The sequence below is a fragment of the Felis catus genome, chromosome C2 (assembly GCF_018350175.1).
Source record: "Felis catus isolate Fca126 chromosome C2, F.catus_Fca126_mat1.0, whole genome shotgun sequence".
Classification (NCBI taxonomy): domain Eukaryota; kingdom Metazoa; phylum Chordata; class Mammalia; order Carnivora; family Felidae; genus Felis; species Felis catus.
The window spans coordinates 188,895-207,933 of record NC_058376.1 but is presented as its reverse complement, the minus strand read 5'-3'; the positions used below and the strand labels follow the sequence as shown (position 1 = coordinate 207,933).

General features: G+C 51.6%; 2 protein-coding genes across 6 annotated transcripts in view; one reads left to right on the top strand and one right to left on the bottom strand.

Annotated features, from left to right (window-relative positions):
* The first annotated feature begins 4,674 nt into the window (after positions 1 to 4,674).
* The window catches only part of PRMT2 (protein arginine methyltransferase 2), a 72,160-nt gene continuing 57,795 nt past the window's right edge, over positions 4,675 to 19,039 (top strand). The window contains exons 1-2 of one of the 4 annotated variants that reach the window (XM_045036456.1): positions 4,675 to 4,977; positions 12,841 to 12,957. The gene's annotated coding sequence lies outside the window, so the exon portion shown is untranslated. The remainder of the gene's footprint in view (positions 4,978 to 12,840; positions 12,958 to 19,039) is intronic. The other 3 variants (XM_045036458.1, XM_045036457.1, XM_045036459.1) reach the window with 3 other exon arrangements.
* S100B (S100 calcium binding protein B) lies at positions 5,014 to 11,972 on the bottom strand. 2 transcript variants are annotated; one of them, XM_023238577.2, is made up of 3 exons: positions 11,818 to 11,972; positions 8,499 to 8,637; positions 5,014 to 6,245 (listed from the first exon to the last, which is right to left on the bottom strand). In XM_023238577.2, the coding sequence occupies exons 2-3, from the start codon at positions 8,634 to 8,636 to the stop codon at positions 6,105 to 6,107; spliced, it is 279 nt and encodes a 92-aa protein (XP_023094345.1). In that variant the 5' UTR covers position 8,637; positions 11,818 to 11,972; the 3' UTR covers positions 5,014 to 6,104. The 2 variants fall into 2 exon arrangements, with proteins under 2 accessions (XP_023094345.1, XP_023094344.1); XM_023238576.2 differs by having other exon boundaries at positions 11,780 to 11,935.

The following is a 19,039-nucleotide window of genomic DNA, read 5'->3' as shown; positions in this document are numbered from 1 at the left end:
GTGTCTTACGGGTGTGCTGTGACTGAAGGTCGTTTTCCTCTCGCTGTCCACACCAGCACTGAACACTACACCTCAGCAGTGCCGAGTCCTCACACGTCCGCGGCGACAGGTGCTGCCTCGGGCGCAGGTCCTTCAGGCAGAGTGGACAGGTCAGAGGTCATGCCCTGTGAGAAGGGTTGGGTGCCTTCTGCCCTCCAGAAGGGTAGAAGGGCCTCTTCCAGCAGCCTGACAGATTAAAATAAGTCCTTGCCAAATTACAGTCAAGTAACTGTCATGTCTAGTCACGTTAAAGATGTTTTCATGTGTCGTTTTTGTTTCTCATCTGTATTCGGATCCAGCAATTCTTACTGCACTCAAAGGTTTTTTGGTTGATTTGTAGGAACCATTTTACATTAAGAATCATCACATCTCAGGGCGCTTGGGAGGCTGTCAGTTAAGCAGCCAACTTTGGCTCAGGTCATGATCTCGCGGTTTGTGAGTTCGAGCCCCGCGTCGGGCTCTGCGCTGACAGCTCGGAACCTGGAGCCTGCTTCCAATTCTGTGTCTCCCTCTCTCTCTCTGCCCCTCCCTTGCTTACTCTCTCTCTCTCTCTCTCTCTCTCTCTCTCTCTCTCAAAAATAAATAAACATTAAAAAAATTTTTAAGAATTATTACGTCTAGGGGTGCCTGGGTGGCTCAGTCAGTTAAGCGTCCAACTTCAGCTCAGGTCATGATCTCACGGTTTGTAAATTTGAGCCCCACGTTGGGCTCTGTGCTGACAGTGGGGAGCATGCTTGGGATTCTCTCTCTGCCCCTCCCTGACTCGTGCTTTCTCTTTCTCTCAAAATAAATAAATAAACTTAAAAAAAATTATGTGAGCAGGTGAGGGGCGGCGGGGGGGGGGGGGGGGGGGTTGGTGGAGAGAGAGAATCCTAAGCAGGCTCCACAAGTCGGTGCAGAGCTTGAACCCACGAACCATGAGATCATGATCTGAGCTGAAATCGAGAGTCAGACACCCAGCCAACAAAGCCACCCAGGCACCTCTTAATTTAGGTTGTTTTTTAAAATGTTCTAATTATTTTATGCAAACTATGGTTACTGGTGCTTAGTTTCAGATTATGAATAGAGCTGATTTGTTTCAGAGGACGCTCAGCACAGCCATAACCTCGTCTTCCACCCAGCCACCTTGTGGATGGAGCCTCTCCTTTGGGTGAGATGCCACTGAGATACTGGGGCCCGATCCCCCTCGCCCAGCTTGTAAGCTGATGGTTCCAAGCTAGGAGAGGCAAGCTGAGAAGGCAAGCTCGGTGCGATCCTGTCTCCACTGATTGCTGAGCTCCGAAGGCAGGCGTGTCACTCAGCAGTGTGCCATTGTTCCCGATGAGGGAGTGCGGGGCAAGCTGAGGGTGAAGTACAAGCAAGCACCCCTGCCCCCGGGTGGGATCTGTAGGATACCCCTCAGACACTCCTGGCCACCCAGAACAAAGGAAAGGGGTTTTAGTGCTTGCCATGGTGATGTGGGAAACTAAGGCAAGTGAAAACTTAAATTCCCTTACTGCCTACGGCCCATTAACAAGTCCTTGAGACCGGCGGAGTGACCTTCCTCTAGGAGTGGAGCTGCCTGGATGAGGACACTTTGCTGGGGGCAAAAGGGAATCTTGCCTTAACTTTATCCCGACCCCCCAGGATCCTGTAAGTCTACTTCCTTTATCTCAACTGCCCCAAGATATATGCTGGCAATCATACTCCAGGCTTGTGGCCCCGTGATCTACATCAGAAGGGTCTCATAACTGAGATTTTACTAAACAGTAATAAATGACATTTCCCTAACATCTAGCCCCTTGAGGTCCTGGAAACCTTGTTTCCAAAATCCGTTAGACTTATGCTGTCCCTGACCCCCTCCCAACCTGAAGGTATATAATAAATCACTCCTCACAACCCCAGTGCAGCTCTTTCTGCCCACGGGTCCTGTCCCCATGCCTTAATAAAATCACCTTTTTGCACCAAAGATGCCTTCCAAGAATCCTTTCTTGGCTGTCAGCTCCGAACCCCACCATGGCCCCACAACCCCATCATTTGGCACCCAACGTGCGGCTTCGCGTCTTTTCATCTGGACTCTGAGCCGGTGCAAACTTGGTAAGTACTCTTTCCTTCCTTTACTCTCATTTCAGAGGCTTTTCAAGGAGTAAAGCCTTATCGCTCAGGCCACAATCCTTGAGCCGTGGCTACTCTATGGTGAGGAGAAAGCCTGCCTCTTGGCTGGAAGTTAGTCCCCCCGCTGGAATGGTAGTACCATCCAGAAACTCGATGCCCTCTATTCCTGTCCTTATACAAAGTTTTCTGTCTTGGGCACAGGACAACCACCTAAGTCACCAGGACGGCTGCTCCATGTGAGGTTTCCTCTTCATTGGTTGAATGTGATCCCTTCCACATATCTGGTCTAGCCGCTTCTGGCCGTGGGACCTCCACTGGGAGCCCATCGAAACCAGTACTGGATTGAATCAAAACCCAACCAGGGAGGGTCGCCTGGGTGGCTCAGTTGGTTAAGTGTCTGACTTCATTCAGCTCAGGTCATGATCTCACAGTTCGTAGGTTCGAGCCCCACGTCAGGCTCTGTGCTGACAGCTCGGTGCCTGGAGCCTGCTTCAGATTCGGTGTCTCCCTCTCTCTCTGCCCCTCCCCACTCGCACTCTGTCTCTCAAAAATAAACAAACATAAAAATAAAAAAATGAACGATGCAGCGTTCCCATCCTTGAGGTCCTCAGTGACCGACTGAGTGGCATTTGCTCCTGGCTTCAGCCAGGAGCTGATCTTCCCTGGTGATGCCTGAGACAGGTCGTTGCCCCAACTGGACACCTCGCCCCTGCCCACTGCCCACCTGGAAATGCCTGCGGCAGCTTCTGGATAGTCAGACCAGCAGTGCCGGCCAGGAGCCTTGTGGGGACGTTAACCACCCGTTCCCAGACCTAGCCTGGAGGTGAGGGCGGGTCACCCCCAGCCGAGGTCAGAGGAGGATGATGGGCATTTTACAACCTGGAATGAGGGGTCTTTGTGCTAGGAAGCCCCCAGGAGCCCTGGAGGTGGCTGTGCAGACATGCTGAGAAGCAGCCTCCCTCCTCAGGGTGAAGGAGCACCCCTTGGATGGGGGAACCACCAGGGACACTCAGCAGCGGCTATGGCAGGCTCGCTGGGGGCGAGTACACTCCAGTTGTTCCTGTCTGGTCTGCAAGCCGGGTGGACATCTGGGGACTGAGTCACCTTGAGATTCTTGGATCCAAGTGGGCAGGGGAGGTACCAGCAGGGACTCACCCAACTTCTGGCTGACGCAGCAGGCGGCCCTCTGGTGATGAACACACACCGTGTGAGCTGTAGCCCAGAGCCCGCTTGCCAGCCTCCTCCCTCTGGCACCTTGACCCCTTTGTGCAAGGCATATGCCAGCCGCGGCCGAGCCGGACAGCTGTGCTGGACCCTCTGGTCCTCCCAGACCTGCTCCTCGTCCTGTGTTCCCGCCCCAGCTGTCCCAGCACTGACCCTGGTCCCGGACTGGCTGTCCTCACTGGCCTGCAGTGCACCTTCCTTTCAGAGCAGCTGCTCCTACCTTCCTCTTCTCTGTGAAGCAACTTTCCTGTGTTCTCTGGACCCGCCTGTGCTTTGTCACACCTTGCACATGGTGAATTTCAATTTCTCTGCCATGTTCTTTTTTTTCTTTTTCTTTTTTTTTTTTTTTTTTTTTTTTTTTTTGGTGAGAGCGTGTGGGAGACGGGTAGAGGGAGAGAGAGAGAGAGACATAATGTCAAGCAGGATCTGAGCCCGGCCCATGACCCTGGGATCACGACCTGAGCTGAAATCAAGGTGGCTCAACTGACTGAGCCCCCCAAGTGCTCCATTCTCGGCCATTCTTAAATAAACCCATTTTGCTGGTGATTTTACCGGCTGTCTTTTTTCCAAGGTCAAGATCTGCAAGGCTCTATGGGCCCAGGATGGTGGGACAAGCAGGTGCCAGTGACCATGTGGGGAGCAAACCTGCCAGAGCACAATGGAGTGTCCCAGACGCCTGTCCTGACACAGTGCTCCCCCTCACGGGGGGGGGGGGGGGGGGGGAGGGAGGGGAAGGGTTGAGGGAGGGCTGGGAAGGCAAGCCATCGGCGGGGAGAGGGGAGGGGACTCTGGAGACGGTCCCTACGTGCTGGCTTCAGCCCCCAGCCCCAAATGCCTGGGCGGCCACTTTGGTCTCCGCTTCTTCCCACCCCGTGCAGGCACCACCCCCCATCCCCCTGGGCACGTGACCGGCCAGACCAATCACAGCTCGGCTCCCAAGGATTAGCCCATTAGTAGATTAGTCCGGGGGAGGCCACCCCGACGCCAAACAGGCTGGAAGTTCCTGGCAGGAGCCCGTGGCCGGGGGTTGTCCCACCTGGTGCTTCCCTGCCCCTCAGCTGCCCTCCTCACCCCCAACTCAGCCCTCACCCTCACCCCTACCTCATCACACCCCTCCTCACCACTCCTGCTTCCCCTCTCCCTCGCCCCGGCCCGAACCCTCCTCCTCACCCCCACCTCACCAGGTACCTCCTCACCCCTCTCTTCACACCCCTCTTCACCACTCCTGCCTCCCCTCTCCTCACCCCTCCTCCTCACCCCCACCTCAGTGCACACCACCCCTCTCTTGGTGTCTCCTCCTCAACCCTCTCACCACCCTCCTCCACCCAGACCCCCCCACCCCCCTCACCCTGCATCATCCCTCCCTCTCACCCTGCCTCACCTCCATCTCACCACTCCTTTCCACCCCCTTCCTTCCTCATCACACTGCTCCAGGCACCTTCTCACCCCTCTGCACCCTGCCCCATCTCTATGCCGCTTCCCTTCACACCACACCCCTGCCCACCCCACGCCCATCCAGTGTCCCTGGCCCTGTGCACCTGCCCTGGCTTTGGGGAGTGCAGCGTCTGCGGTGACGATGATGCCAGGCCATTGACTTCACTCCTCTCTCCAGGTTTGCAGGTATTTCACTTGGTTTCGTGTTTAAGGGCTACGGAGGATTGTTACAGGACTCTTTTTATTTAATGCAAATACAAGCAATCAATTGGTTTATGAATTTCCAAGTCTGGGCACTTAAAAAAAAGCAGCAGAAAAAGGGGTGGATGAGGTTAATTTGAATTTTCCTGGAAGTGATTGTTAATATTTAGGACACATTTGAATTCGTGGATACCCAAGCATAAAGTTCAGCTTTGCACACGCACTGAGTCTCCCAACAGCCGTGGGCAGACCCCGGCCGGGCACAGACAAGCGGGGAATGACACCAACAGACCGGACACGTCCCTTTAGGAACCCACCGCCTTAGGGACAGGAGAGGAGGCCAAGCAAAGAGAGTTACTTGCACAACGCCTGTCTCCCGAGACGGGAGCGGAACCCTGCTCGGGCGGGCGGTGCTCCCCCTGCCGCTCACGCGTCCCCCCACAGACCCAGTGAGCTGTGAGCCTCTCAGGGGAGGTGCGCTGAGGGTGGAACTGTGACCCGCAGTTGCGGTCAGAATTGAAATGCCAGTACTTGGTGGCTTGGGAGACATGTTCCTCCTTTAGGGCCGTTAGTATTGAGTATTTCCCCGGGGTCACAGCTCACCACAGCTCATCGCTGTCACCGCGCCGCCACGATGTGCCCCGCGTACATTCCTGTGCGCGGATGATAACAGATTTAAGGGAGGGCAGCCTTTTCGAATGATGGTGGGCAAAACTTTGTGTGTTTGGCAATGGTGGAGACTTAAGGAAGCCACCAGTGTCCAGAGTCGTTTTTGGTTCCGGTTTGATCTTTCTGGGTTAGGGTTCTCCACAGCCGTGCCGGCGGGTGGAGCACACGCTCCGTGACCGAGAACCCACTCTCCTAAGCGGTCGTGACCGAGTCCCTGGGGCCAATCAGCTAACACGTGTGCCTAACGGAGCAGGGATAGTGACGGGGGCCATTGGAAGACGGCCCTTGGAAAGAGGTTTTCAATTTGTCATTGACAAAGCGAATCAAGCTTCCTAGTTAGCTACAACACGGCTGGAAAGCTCAGCTCCTACTAGCCTGCAAGCCCTTGCCCTCTGCGTCCTTGTGTGACCTTCGTCTCTGCCACAGGAACAGCTCTCTCCGTTTCACTCGTGTTCAAAGAACTCGTGGCAGGCAGTGGTAACCATGGCGACGAAGGCCATAAATTCCTGGAAATCACATTCCCCGTCTCCATCATTGTCCAGAGTTTCCATGACTTTGTCCACCACCTCCTGCTCCTTGATTTCCTAGGAGATAGAAGAGACATTGCCCATCTTGGTTTTAAATGAAGTTTAGAGCCATCAAACCATGATTAATCGTTGGCTCACCTTAATAATTTGTATCAGAAGCGACTTAAGATGTAAAATGCAAAATACCAGAAAGATTTTTCCTGTGACCAGGGGGCTCTTGGCTGGGCAGAAGTCTCTGGGGGTCCGGGCCTTCTCTTCCACCTTACTTTGAGTCTGCCGGGCCCCAGGCTACTTGAAAAGACTAAATGGAACAACCAGGTTCGAAAAACTGCAGCTTGTGCTCCACTATACTTAAAACACACGTTCTAAATAAGCCCGAGCGTGTTGTAAGCAAACATCTTGGAAGAAAAAATGAACTTTTGGTTCCGCCCAAGGTTTTCACTGTTTCTGCGTGTGGAAGTCCTTATTTGTTAACTCCCTGTGTTCTTTTTGCCATTTGAGTTGCTTTCTGGCATCATGGGACTTTTCCGATGACTCTGCTGCCCAACCCTGAAACCCAGTAAGTGGTGTGAGAGGAGCCAATGCTGTGCAGGGCTACACACGTGGTGGGAACGGTGGGGCACGAAGAGCAAAGAGCATAAGTGCGCTGGTTCGGAATGGCCGGGCCCCGGAGCAAGACAGCCCGCCCGGAAGCAGTCGCGTGTGGCTGGCTGGATATAAAAACGTGAAGGACTGATTCCAGTGGGGTTGGATGGGACCTGGAAACATCTGCCTCAGACAGAGGGGAGCAGTACACTCTTTCAATCCCATTATAGACTTGCCTCCAGCCTGGAATTACCCTGACAAAACTAGGCCAACAAATGTTCATGACATCTTGATGTGCTTGCCATGAACTATGTATCTTTTATAAATTGTGGTTCCCACATGCTAAGTTTTTCCTGTTATAAAATTAATAATTATTGGTAAGTACTTTCACTGTATGTTTGGTACTTGACCAACACTATCTCATTTCATCCTTAGAACAATCCTTGTTACAGAAGACACTGGGACTTTTGATTGTTAGAAGGTGGAACTGGTGGGAGAACTGAACGTGCAGGTGGCCAACTGCCACTTGAACTTGCATGCCTGAGAAAACGAGTCTTGGAATCGGCCCCAGAGATGCCCCCTACCCCTAAGCGCACAGGCGCCTCCTCTGACCACAGCGATGGAGAGTTGGGTCGGGGCGTGGACAGGAGAACCCGCCAGCCTTGCTGCTGGACCCTGGGGCTCATCATGCACTGAGAGGCTCAGCTGGCTCCGGAGGGGGGCTCTTTGTCACTGTGCAGCCGGGCCGTGTCCTGGTGCTGTGGCATCTTCCCCGGAATTAGCTCTTGGTCAGACCTTAGTGCCCTGGTTCATTGTTTGGCCATTTCCTGTGTGTGTGATTGGTCACTTCGGTGAACTTGGTTCTGGACACTAAAGGAAGGTCAGGTGCCAGGTGGATTGCAGTTCAGTGCCTCGAGGGTATGAGACTGGTATGCAGTGGAGACAATGGGTGACTGACCCTCAGGCAGTGGAGATTGTGGGCGGGGAAGTGAGTCCAGGATAGGTATCTGGACCTACTTCCACCACTGGTTTATCGGGACCACTCACGCAGCTTCCTAAATTAGGGTCTTTTACTCCATGGATCCCCCTGAAAAGCCCGATAGCCTCCAGAGGGCACAGGGCCCTTCTCATGCCCTCAGTCAAGTAGGCTGTGGCCATTCATTGACGTGCCAGGTTGGGTGCCCCAGACGCGGAGGCCGTGTCCTCGGGCTTGTGTCTCTCCCAGTGGCAAACATAGTGCTTGCTCAGTCATGTTTGCTGAGTGGATGGCATCCGCTGGCAGATGCTAAACCTGTAGCTAAAGCAAAAACAGTCCTTTCCTCAAATCAAGAGCCTATCTTTAACATCTTTCTTGTATGTTAATTGTGGCCCATGATAAGTCATGAGTATATTTTTCATCCCATGCTGTCATTATTGCTGTAAATCCTTAGATTTTTCATAGAAGAGTCAGCATTATTTGGAACCTGTGCTATTGCCTTTGAAATAGCAGTTTTTCCTTGCTGTTCCTACTATACACAAAACAGATGAAAATGAAAACAGCGGGGTCATCTAAGCTAGCCTCTCTAGTGAGGGTTCAGTTGCACAAACAAGTTTTCAGAAGCATCCTAGGAGTCCTGAAATGTAACTGGAATCACTTTCAGGGAAGCTCAAAAGAGGAAGTGTCCAGGTGGTTTTCTAAGTGGAGAAGAAAATGGCAAACTGTCGATTTTCAAAAGCAAGACTCACCTCTAAAAAATGGGAAAGCTCATTGTTGATGAGCTCCTTGAGTTCAGATTTCTTCAGCTTGTGCTTGTCGCCCTCCCTTCCGGAATATTGATGGAAAACATCAATGAGGGCCACCATGGCCTTCTCCAGCTCAGACATCCTAGGGGTCCACAAAGGAAAGATTCCTTCTCATGCTTTTTGCCTTGTTTGCACACAGAACAGTTAATGCGTTCGCTCTACGGACCTCAACCCAGAGGAGGGGCTGGACTGGCCTTGGCTCATCTCCCCTGCAGGCTGAGAGCAGTTGTCCCGTCTGCCTCTCAGAGCCACTCCTGCCCTCCCCTCCCTTCTCTGTCCCCGTGGCCTCTGGCTTCTGGTTGGGTTTGGCCAATGGGAAACTTCAGCAAAAAGACTGTAGCGCAGGAGTGAGGGAGCCTGGGGGTCGATTCCTGCTTCCTTCCCAGTAGGCCACCCTCTGCCCTTGCAGGGCTCCAAGATGAAGTGACACAGTACAGGGGAGCAGAGCACTGACTGCAAGCTGTTAGAATTATCTAGAAGGAAGTAAGGTGGCCAGGGGCAAAATGAAGCACAAAAATCAATAGTATTCCTGTATTCTACCAATAAACAATTAGAAAACATGGTAGAAAAAATCCTATTCATAAATTCATAAAGCAACACACACATATTACTTGAGAATAAGTTGAGCAAGAAAAGTGCAGTTTCTTGCAAATGATTCTAAAGATCATAAAAATGCAGGGACTTTCCTTTCTAATAATATATAAATTTAACTCACTTTAAATAAAAATCTTTAAGAGATTTTATTATTTTTTGATGGGTGAGGAACATGACCAAAAAGCTGCAAAACTGAACTGGAAAAATGAACATGGCAGAATTGCCACAAACATTTTTGAAAAAGATCAATGAAAGATCCACAAAGACCAACCAGAATCAAAAATATATTATAAAGCCATAGAGAGTGAGGCTGGCTCTGAGGCAGGGATGCACAAATGGGGCAGGAGGCTGAGCCACAGCCGGGCACTAGCATTCCCCGCCCCCGCAGTGCTGGGAGCTGCTGTTTCTCTGCAGGTATCAGAGTATGAAACTTCCTACTTCACTCACCACATGTACCTCAGACCGTGGCCTGCAAGCAGGAAATATCTGTTTAATTCTGGGAATTAGGTACATTTTACAGAGGACGATTTGTCGATTGTTTCAAAAACTGAGACACTCAGCCAGAGAAATTTACCAACCTATGGCCTTGAGTTCCGACCAGGACAAAAATCTTTGCTCTATGACAGTTCAAAATAGATCTGAGACTCGGGCCTACAGCTCTGGGGGTACTTAGGGGGGCGGGGGGCAGGTCTGATGAGTAACCCCTCCCCCCAGGTCCCAGAGGGAGAAGCCTCCACATCTGTCTGCCGGGTAGATTATATTCAATTTCTAGATCATTATTTGAAATTATCTGTGACTTTTAAATTCAGATTTCTGTTGATTAAAATGTCCCCCATCAAAAAACAAACAAACAAAATAGATCTGAGAACTACATCTAATTGTGGAAAAATCATTCCCGTGTTGGACATGTCACTTATATCTAGAAAATAAACTGGAAGAAATTTTTAAAATTTTATTTATTTCTGATTTCTCAGAGAGAAAGGATTGAGGATTTTTGTCTTGACCTCATCTTTGCTAAAGTCACCCTATTAATAATCAGTATCCTTTTTTTGCCCTACAGTCCCTAAAAGTCAGCTCTATCACACATAGATAGAACAATTCAGATGGATTAAAATCTTTTAACATTTCATTCTTTCTTATCCTTTACATTCAGGTTTTCAATTATTGATTTTGTTTTTTGGAAACAAAACAAGAAACCCAAGAAACTTTTGCATCATTCTGATACTTCACAAAGTCTGTGATACGTCAGGGAAGGAGAGCTTAAATTATTTTTTTGTGAAGTATGTATGACTAGTGGGATTTTTTTTTTAAGTTTACTTATTTATTTTGAGAGAGAGAGAATGCAAGCAAGGGAGGCGCAAAGAGAGAGGGAGAAAGAGAGAATCCCAAGCAGGCTCTGCGCTGTCGTCTTGGAGCCCAGTGCGGGGCTTGAACTCGTGAACCATTAGATCATGACCTGAGCTGAGCTGAACGCTCCACCAACTGAGCCACCCTGGCACCCCTAGTGGGGTTTTTTTGAAGGAAAGGCATAAAACATATTGCATATGTTTGAAAACTCCATATAATGTAATTTTCTTCATAACCACACTACAATTTTTTTTCCTTTTAAATTCTTCCTTTTGCTAAGAAACAATGGATGGTTTAAAGCTTATCTTTTAAGAGAAATGGAAATCAAATCTCCATATTTCCTTTCCACTTAGTTCCGTGAATGTTATTCTTGCATTAATTTGCCTCTTATTCCTGCATTAATCTTTTTATGTGGAAAGCAAGAGGCGTCTGGGCTTTAACTCCTTTTGGAAGGACACAACACACAGGATGTGGTGAGGGGCTCCCCCCACCCCCCTGGGAAGCGGCCTACCTCCCTGAGAAATTCTAAGACTGAAGAAATTAAACCCACCAAAACTCTTTGACCGAGATTGTAATTTACTTGTAAAGACCTCCCAATTGTCATGTAATTTCTGGGTGGTGTCCAGGGGGACCCTGGCATTTCCTTGTTGAGGGAAAACTGAGAAGCGGTTGCAAACCCAGGACTCAAGCAACAGGAAAGGAAAGCATTTGTTTCTGAGTAGGGCTGACCTCACTCTGCTTGCCAGTCATGCTCAGCAGAAACCCTGCTCTTCAGAGAGTTAGGGAAGAAGCAACGTTTGTTAGTACCTCTGCGGAAATGTCAGCAGCCACCTCGAGCCACTGTCCTTGAGGGTTCTCTGATTTGCGGTGTAAAACTCAGGCAGAGGGAACCTCTAGCTGCCTAGAGTTGACGCATTCATGTCCACAAAGCAGTAATAAGGGAAGGAAAACTAAGATAAAAACAGAGACTTATGGCAAACCATAAGAGGCTCTTAAATACAGAGAACAAACTGAGGGTTGATGACGGTGGGGGTGGCGGAGGGTGGGGGGGGGGGTTAAGTGGGGGATGGGGGTTAAGGAGGGCACTTTTAGGGATGAGCACTGGGCTTCATATGTCAGAGATGAATCTCTGGGTTCTGCTCCTGAAGCCAAGACCACACTGGATGTTAACTAACTTGCATTTAAATTTAAAAAGAAAAAAAGCTCCCCACGTATGAAATGCTGCCAATCATCCGAAAAGGGCTTTCCAACCTACACCTAGTTCCCACCCCACCCCACCCTACCCTCTCGGTTCCCTCAGGTTCTCCCTGAGTGTCCTCACGTCAGTGGCTCCTGGTGGCCGCTCCTGTCACCTCCTGGCTGTGGCGTCCAGAGTGGCAGGAGTGTTGTGGGGGCGCCTCTTATTCCTCCTGGGCGGTGGGGCGCGGCGCTGCAGGCCCGGGCAGCCAATGGGGGCGGTGGGTGGGGGTGGGGGCAGCTGGCGGCCAGGCCCGCACACAGGGCCGCTTTGACCGGCGGCCACCCGGGGACTCGCTGGGGAGCCAGGACTGCGCTTGGGCCAAGGAAGAAAATGGCCCGTGGGGCAGGAAGTAGAGAGTCAGCTTTTTGTGCTATTTTTTAATTTATACATGAATACTGATGTTCCTCTAAAGGCAAGGTTGGGGGTGGGGCGAGGAGAGAGACCGAGTAATTGATTCAAACAAAGCAAATGTGCAGCCAAGACCGTGGCGCTTCCAAGGACAGGCTGAACACAAGGACGAAGGGCCCGCGGGCTGCTTTCCAGCGGAGAGGCCCCTGCGCTGTCTGCTGCCTCCCAGCCTTCCCGCTGCTCGCCCCCACTCGCCCCGGCCACCCCAAGGCGCCTGGACAGCAACCCCCCCCTCCCCCCACTGAGAATGACTGCTCCAGAAACACATGGCAAAGCAGATCCCTGATATTTGAGGGTAACAGCCTCATTTAATGTGATGGAGGACACTCACCAGGTGCACCCCAAGGCCTCCTCCCTCACCCTGGGGCGACCTCACAGACTGTCAGCCTCTGTTTTGCAGAGAGGTGCTGCTGGTGCTCCCCTCTCTGGGGCCTCACAGCAGCCACAGGAAAGCGGATCCAGACCCCCTGCCGTCCTCAGCTGTACCCTTCTTGAGTTGTTTCCAAGTGGAAACCCCAAAGGCAGCCGCTCCTTTAACCAAATTACACAGAAAGCCGTGGCCTCAAACTCCTCAAAGGACATCTGAATCAGAATCAGGGCCCTTCTGCTGACTCAGGCTCACAGCCGCCACGTTCGAAGGATCAGGACGCAAGATGTCCGTGGTCACAGCTGTTGTGTTGTCATCTGTTTTACCAGGAAATTCTTGACTATTCGACACCTGGAAGTATGTCCTGGAAACAGCACTGAGCTGCGAGCCTTGGGGCTTGAGCTGTCCCGTCCTAGACCCCCAGCCTGCACCCACACCTGCATGAGGTAGGATCTGAGTGGTGTGGTTTGATCCTATGTCCTCGGCTGCCCCACAGGTTGATGCCTGGTGAAGGGTCACGTGCATGTGTGTTCTGTAAAGCAGGGGCACTGGGTGGTATGTGCCAGGCACTAGGCAGGGGTTCACCCTGTGTGCACCCTTCAGTGTACACAGAACAGCTTCAGCCCACTCCTGCAGAGAAAAAAGGAGTTTGGAATCTATTCATTCAACTATTGGACGCCTGAGCAAGGGGCCTGCCCTCTGGATACACACGGCACAGCCTCCTGGGACAGCCAAGTGGGACTTGTGCCTACTGTGTTTCAGGCTCTGTGGGAGCAGAGTTGGGGGAGAGGGGTGCCAGGGCTCACAGGCTGGGAGAGTTTCCACCCTCTGGATGAGAGGGGCTTTCAAGTGCTATGGGGCCCCCGTGGTGGCACCCTGTACCCACCCACAGGACCTCACAGACACAAGACTTCACAAGAACAGGGGAGGGTGCATGTGACCTCACCAGCTGTCAGCACCACCTCTTGACAGAGGAGATACTTAGGGCAAATTAAAACCATCCTGGGAGAGGGATGCTCATGGCCCTCATCCACAAGGTTGTCTGGGGCCCACGGTTCCTCCTTGGCCTTCACACTTCCAGATGACCCTGGCCCCCTCTCCCAATTCCCCGACTTGGGGTCTCATCTCATTGGACTGGACCCCTGGTCTAGTCACATGTGACCTGCACATCCAGTCCCTACCCCTGCATTCCACAGGAGAGCCCTGCACTAAAGCAATGAGAATTATGCTCTTGAGTAGAACACGTAGGAAGCTCTTCATAGCCTACAGATGACCATGTGAGATGGTGCCTTTGGGACAGGCTTCCTGAATCTCAGTGGGGTGATGGCAGAGGGGCATACCAGTAGTCAGGATGCTTTGGTCCATGGAGATCTTTGGCAGTGGTTGTCTGATTACAGTGTCCCTGGGAATGAGACAGATGCACAGCCTACTCAAGCAGTCCTTAACCCACACGACAGGAAAAACTCCAGGTCTGGTAATCAAAATCTGACTTGAATCACCAGTGTGGAGAATCGCAGCCCGTCTCCCAAGTTTCCAGACTTAAGTTGGGTTGGACCCCGAGTCTCTTGATTGAAGGTGAGGCCAGGTTCCCTTGAGACAAGGCCCCGTACTTACTGCCAGTACACATTAAGAACCTTCATTTATACCTTCCCCAAGGGACCTGCAGCTACTCGCAAATGTGACCACATAGTGGAAACATTTAGATCTGAAAGGAAACACTTAGACCTCTCCACCGGTTATGAGATATGGGCTCTGAGTTGGTCCTAATTCCTGGGGCAACAAAATGGCACCGTGGCCCACTAGTCCATGTAGGAATTTGTGGTGGTCAGGTGATAGAGTCTTAACTAGACCAGCTCACAGCGGGCCCGGGAGGTGCACCTGAAAGTATAATCGAAACAGACATAGTTGGCCACTGGCAGAATCCCCTCACTGGCACTCTTACATACCAGCTGAGGACCATTATGACAGGCAAAGCTAGGGGAACATTCCTAGAACTTCCCCTTCTTATCGTGACAGTAAACTGAGAAACACTGCACCCCTGGGAGAATTCAGAGATGAATGCCGTTCTCAAAGAGTTGACATAAGAAAGGGTGGTGATACTAAGCACAAACCCATTTCACTTGCCAGTTTGGCCTGTGCAGACGGCGTATGGATTAGGGAGAATGGGGACTGTCCCAAATGTGGTCAGCTGGTGGCTTCAGCTGCTGTGCCAGATGCAACATCTCTCCTGGAGAAGATCATCACAGGCCCTGGCACTGGGCATCTGTTTCTCAAAACCAATGTTAAGACACACCAGAAATAGTTTGCTTTTACCTGGCAGGCTGCAGGCAGACCCTCACAGCATTGCCTCAGGGATACATCCGCTCTCCTGCTCAATGCCAGACTATTGTCTACGGAGACCTTGACCAGCAGCACACTGGTCCACTCTACTGAAGACAGGACGCTGACTGGGTCTGATGCCTTCGTAAGACATCTGCAAACTGGACGGGGGGAGAGAAGGCCCCCAAATCTTTAGGGGCCACCACCTCAGTGAAGTTCCAGGGGTGGTGTCAGTGCTCTGGAGCGTGTTGGAGAACCCCCGGGCACCACCTGCTGGGAAAAGAGGCATAACATTTGGTTGAGGTTTGGGGGCTTTAGACATGACATATACTACATGTGCGTGTGCTACTTCCATCCATGAGGCTGGCATTTCCGGTGGGGACCAGAGCAAGTTTAGGCTGCAGGCCAAGCTGTGTTACCATTGGTTCAGAGGATCCTGCAGATCTGATGATATTTGAAGTGTCTCTGGCACATGTGGATGCAATACGGACCCTCTGACAAGCGCTGATAGGAGGGTCCTTCTAGGATTTTGAAGCAAGTCTGTGTCTTGTTTGGCAGCTAGCTATTCCCATTTTGAGAACATATTCTCAGGGGCACTTGGCTGGTTCAGTCGGTTGAGCGTCGGACTTCGGCTCAGGTCATGATCTTGAGGTTTGTGAGTTCGAGCCCCGCGTCAGGCTCTGTGCGGACAGCTTGGAGCCTGGAGCCTGCTTTGGATTCTGTGTCTCCCTCTCTCTGCCCCTCCCCCACTTGCAGTCTGCCTCTCTCTCTCTCTCTTTCTTTCTCTCTCTTTCTCTCTCTTTCTCTCTCAAAAACAAACAAACATTAAAAAAAATTAAAAAAAAATTTTTTTTTCAACGTTTATTTATTTTTGGGACAGAGAGAGACAGAGCATGAACGGGGGAGGGGCAGAGAGAGAGGGAGACACAGAATCGGAAGCAGGCTCCAGGCTCTGAGCCATCAGCCCAGAGCCTGACACGGGGCTCGAACTCACGGACCGCGAGATCGTGACCTGGCTGAAGTCGGACACTTAACCGACTGCGCCACCCAGGCGCCCCAAAACAATTTTTAAAAAGAAAAAAAGAACAGCTTCTGGTTTGCTGTTAGACCTCAGTGGAGACTGAACACCTAACCCTGGGACATCAGGAAACCATGCAGCTCAAGTGCTGTCTGATCCACGTCTCCATAAGTCTGGGTGTGTGTAACAGTAGCGTATTATCGAATGGAAATGTCTAGGAGGCATGAGCAGGTGGCTCTGAGTCCTTGGACACCAAGTCCTGTTGCATTGCCTCCTTTTTCTCAATCCATGTCTGTGGACTCCTGGGGTATTTCTTTCTTTCTTTTTTTTTTTTTTTTAATTTTTTTTCAACGTTTTTTTATTTATTTTTGGGACAGAGAGAGACAGAGCATGAATGGGGGAGGGGCAGAGAGAGAGGGAGACACAGAATCGGAAACAGGCTCCAGCCTCTGCGCTGTCAGCCCAGAGCCCGACGCGGGGCTCGAACTCACGGACCGCGAGATCGTGACCTGGCTGAAGTGGGACGCTTAACCGACTGCACCACCCAGGCGCCCCTCTTTTTTTTTTTAAAGTTTATTTATTTATTTTGAGAGAGTCAGAGACAGTGAGCACGGGAGGGGCAGAGAGAGAGAGAGGGAGAATCCCAAGCAGGTTCTGCACTGACCGTGGGCTTGAACTCATGAAACTGTGAGACCGTGACCTGAGCTGAAATCGATAGTTGGAGGCTTAACCGACTGAACCCCCCCAGGTGCCCCTCTTGGGGTATTTTTACAAGCTGTTGACTATGACAGAAGACGCTTGTGCTGGCTCACAGGTGGGTGCGTGTGCCATGCTGGCACCACCTGAATTGGATGGACACAGAGCGGCACCCCGCTCAAGGCTCACCCTGAAGGACAGTGGTAAAGGAATCCTCTCATGGCAGAACTTTGAGCCGTGCCTGTGGTTGTCCACTATGTCTGGAGTGAGCCGTGGCCAGAGTGTGGATCTGTATCCATTTGGGGGCAGTTGCTAGTGATTTGGTTGGTCAGCAACTTGGAAGGAACAGGATTGGAAAATTGGTGACAGGAGGCCCTGGGGAAGGCGTGTGGATGGACCTTTGTCGAGGAGCAGTCTGTGAACACATTTGTGTTCTGAGCCAATGCCCGCCGACGGGCGTGCGCTGCAGAAGGGTCTCCGCATAATCAGAAGGAAAATGATCAGCCCCGTGTGTGTCAGCCAGCTCTCGCCACAGCCATGCCAGGGCTTGCTCCATGTGCCGGTGAACAGAGTGGCCACGTGGCAGGCGTGGAGGCGTGCGTGTGCTCGACAACATGGACTCCCCCTCACCGAAGCTGCCCCAGCTCCTGCCGCCCCCAGGTGTCTGGTCTGCCAACACTGAGCCCTGCGGTGAGCCGCCAGGCGCCTGGTGGCCGGTTACACTGGGCCTCTTCCATCACAGACGGGGCAGAGACTTGTCCTCACTGGAATAGATGTATGTTCTGGGTATGGATTTGACTTCCCTCCACTGTATTGTTTCTGCCAGCACCAAAACCCATGACGTCACGGAAGCCTTATCTACTGTAATGGCGTTCTGGACAGCACTGTGTATCATCAAGGAACTGATTCCACGGCAAGGAAAATGCCGCGATGGGCTCAGGCCCGTAAGATTCACTGGTCTTGTCCCATGTCCACTAACTCAGAAGTGGCTGACAGTGAAAGGCGAGACAGCTTCCTGAAGAGTCAGTTAAGGGAGGTAACATCCTGAAAGGATGGGTTCTGTCTTATCGGATGCCACACACACTTGGAATCAGGGTCCATTATGTGCGGCTGTGTCCCCATTGCCGGGATGTGCAGGTCTGGGAATCTAGAGTTGGAAGTACAGGTGTCCCTCTCGTTAGTGCACTTCATGACCTACTTGCAGAATTTTTGTTTCTTGTCCTGGCAACTTTGAGATGGTTTGGAGATCTGTCTCCAGAGCGGAGTGCTTCCTCAGGGGTCATAGCAGTGGTCCCACTGAATTAGAAGCTGAGACTGCCACCTAGCCACTTTGGGCTCCTTATGCCTCTAAACTGTCAGGCAAAAAAAAGGGTTAATCCACTAGCCTCAGTGATTGATCCCAATCATGGAGGGGAGAGTCAGAGAGGAGAGTCTGGTTACCTACACAGTAGAGGCAGGGAGGACTGGGGACACAGGACATTTGCTGGGACATCTCTCAGTACTTCCATGACCACCAGTAGGGATTCCTGGAAAACTACAGCAACCAAAAAATAAAAATAAAGCAGGACTACTGAGGACCCGGGCCCTTCAGGGATGAAGGTTTGGGTCATCCTACCAAAATAAGGAATCCAGAACAGGTTCCTGCTGAGGGCCAAGGACATATGGAATGGGTAGTTGAAGAAGGAAGCCATGAGTGTCAATGGTGACCTTGTGACCGGTTACATAAATAGGCCTGTAGAAGCTTGCACAGCGTTTGCTTGTTACCCACACGTGTTTATTTACCAACCTTTTTCTTCTTTCTCCTTCCCATTTTTTATTTTACAAACAAGCTGTTGGAGGGTAGCATTTCATTACTCTTTAGGTAACTGAATTTTCAGTGGAACCCTGACTGAACTTGGGGGGTAATTAATAGAGCCAGAGATGGGCACAATGACCGCCCTGGGACTGTGCACCTTCTCATTTGGAGAAGAACCACCAGTAACAGAATCGGTTGTGTCTTTTAAGGTAGAAACAGAGAAGCACTCAATTGTTGCCAGGGGTCCCGATGCATGTGGGTTGCTGCTGATGGATGCTGAGTCGACGAATGGCCGGACTTGCCCGTCATTATCCACCTCTCTGGCCGCCTCAGTGTTTGTGCGCTGCTCGCGGCCCGGCCCTCTTTTGTGCACCTGCTGAGTTCGGCAGAGAGGGCTTTAGCAGGGGCTTCTCCTCCTGCTCCTTGTGGGGCGGGTCTCGCTTTGTCTCAGTCCTGCTTTAGTGTCCTTTACAGCATCTGATGGTGCCCAGCCCCGTGTCCAGAGAGGACAGCCCTCGGTGACTCAGCAGCCTGGCCTGGACCCGGTGGTTACTTTGCCCTGGGTCTCTGACACGGACGCTGTAGAACTTGTGCTCACAGCAGCTCGCCACCCCTCTGCGTGTCCCCCGGCCCTCCTCAGCCTGCCTGTGCCCTGGAGGTCTCCTCACCTTCTTGGAACTGTCACTGCACAGCTCAGGCT

Bases quoted from the DNA above. Each gene is read 5' to 3' on its own strand.
- S100B (XM_023238577.2), bottom strand. From the start codon at position 8,636: ATGTCTGAGCTGGAGAAGGCCATGGTGGCCCTCATTGATGTTTTCCAT. The intron at 6,246-8,498 runs GTGAGTCTTGCT...TCTATCTCCTAG, and splicing joins AGCTTTCCCATTTTTTAGAG to GAAATCAAGGAGCAGGAGGT.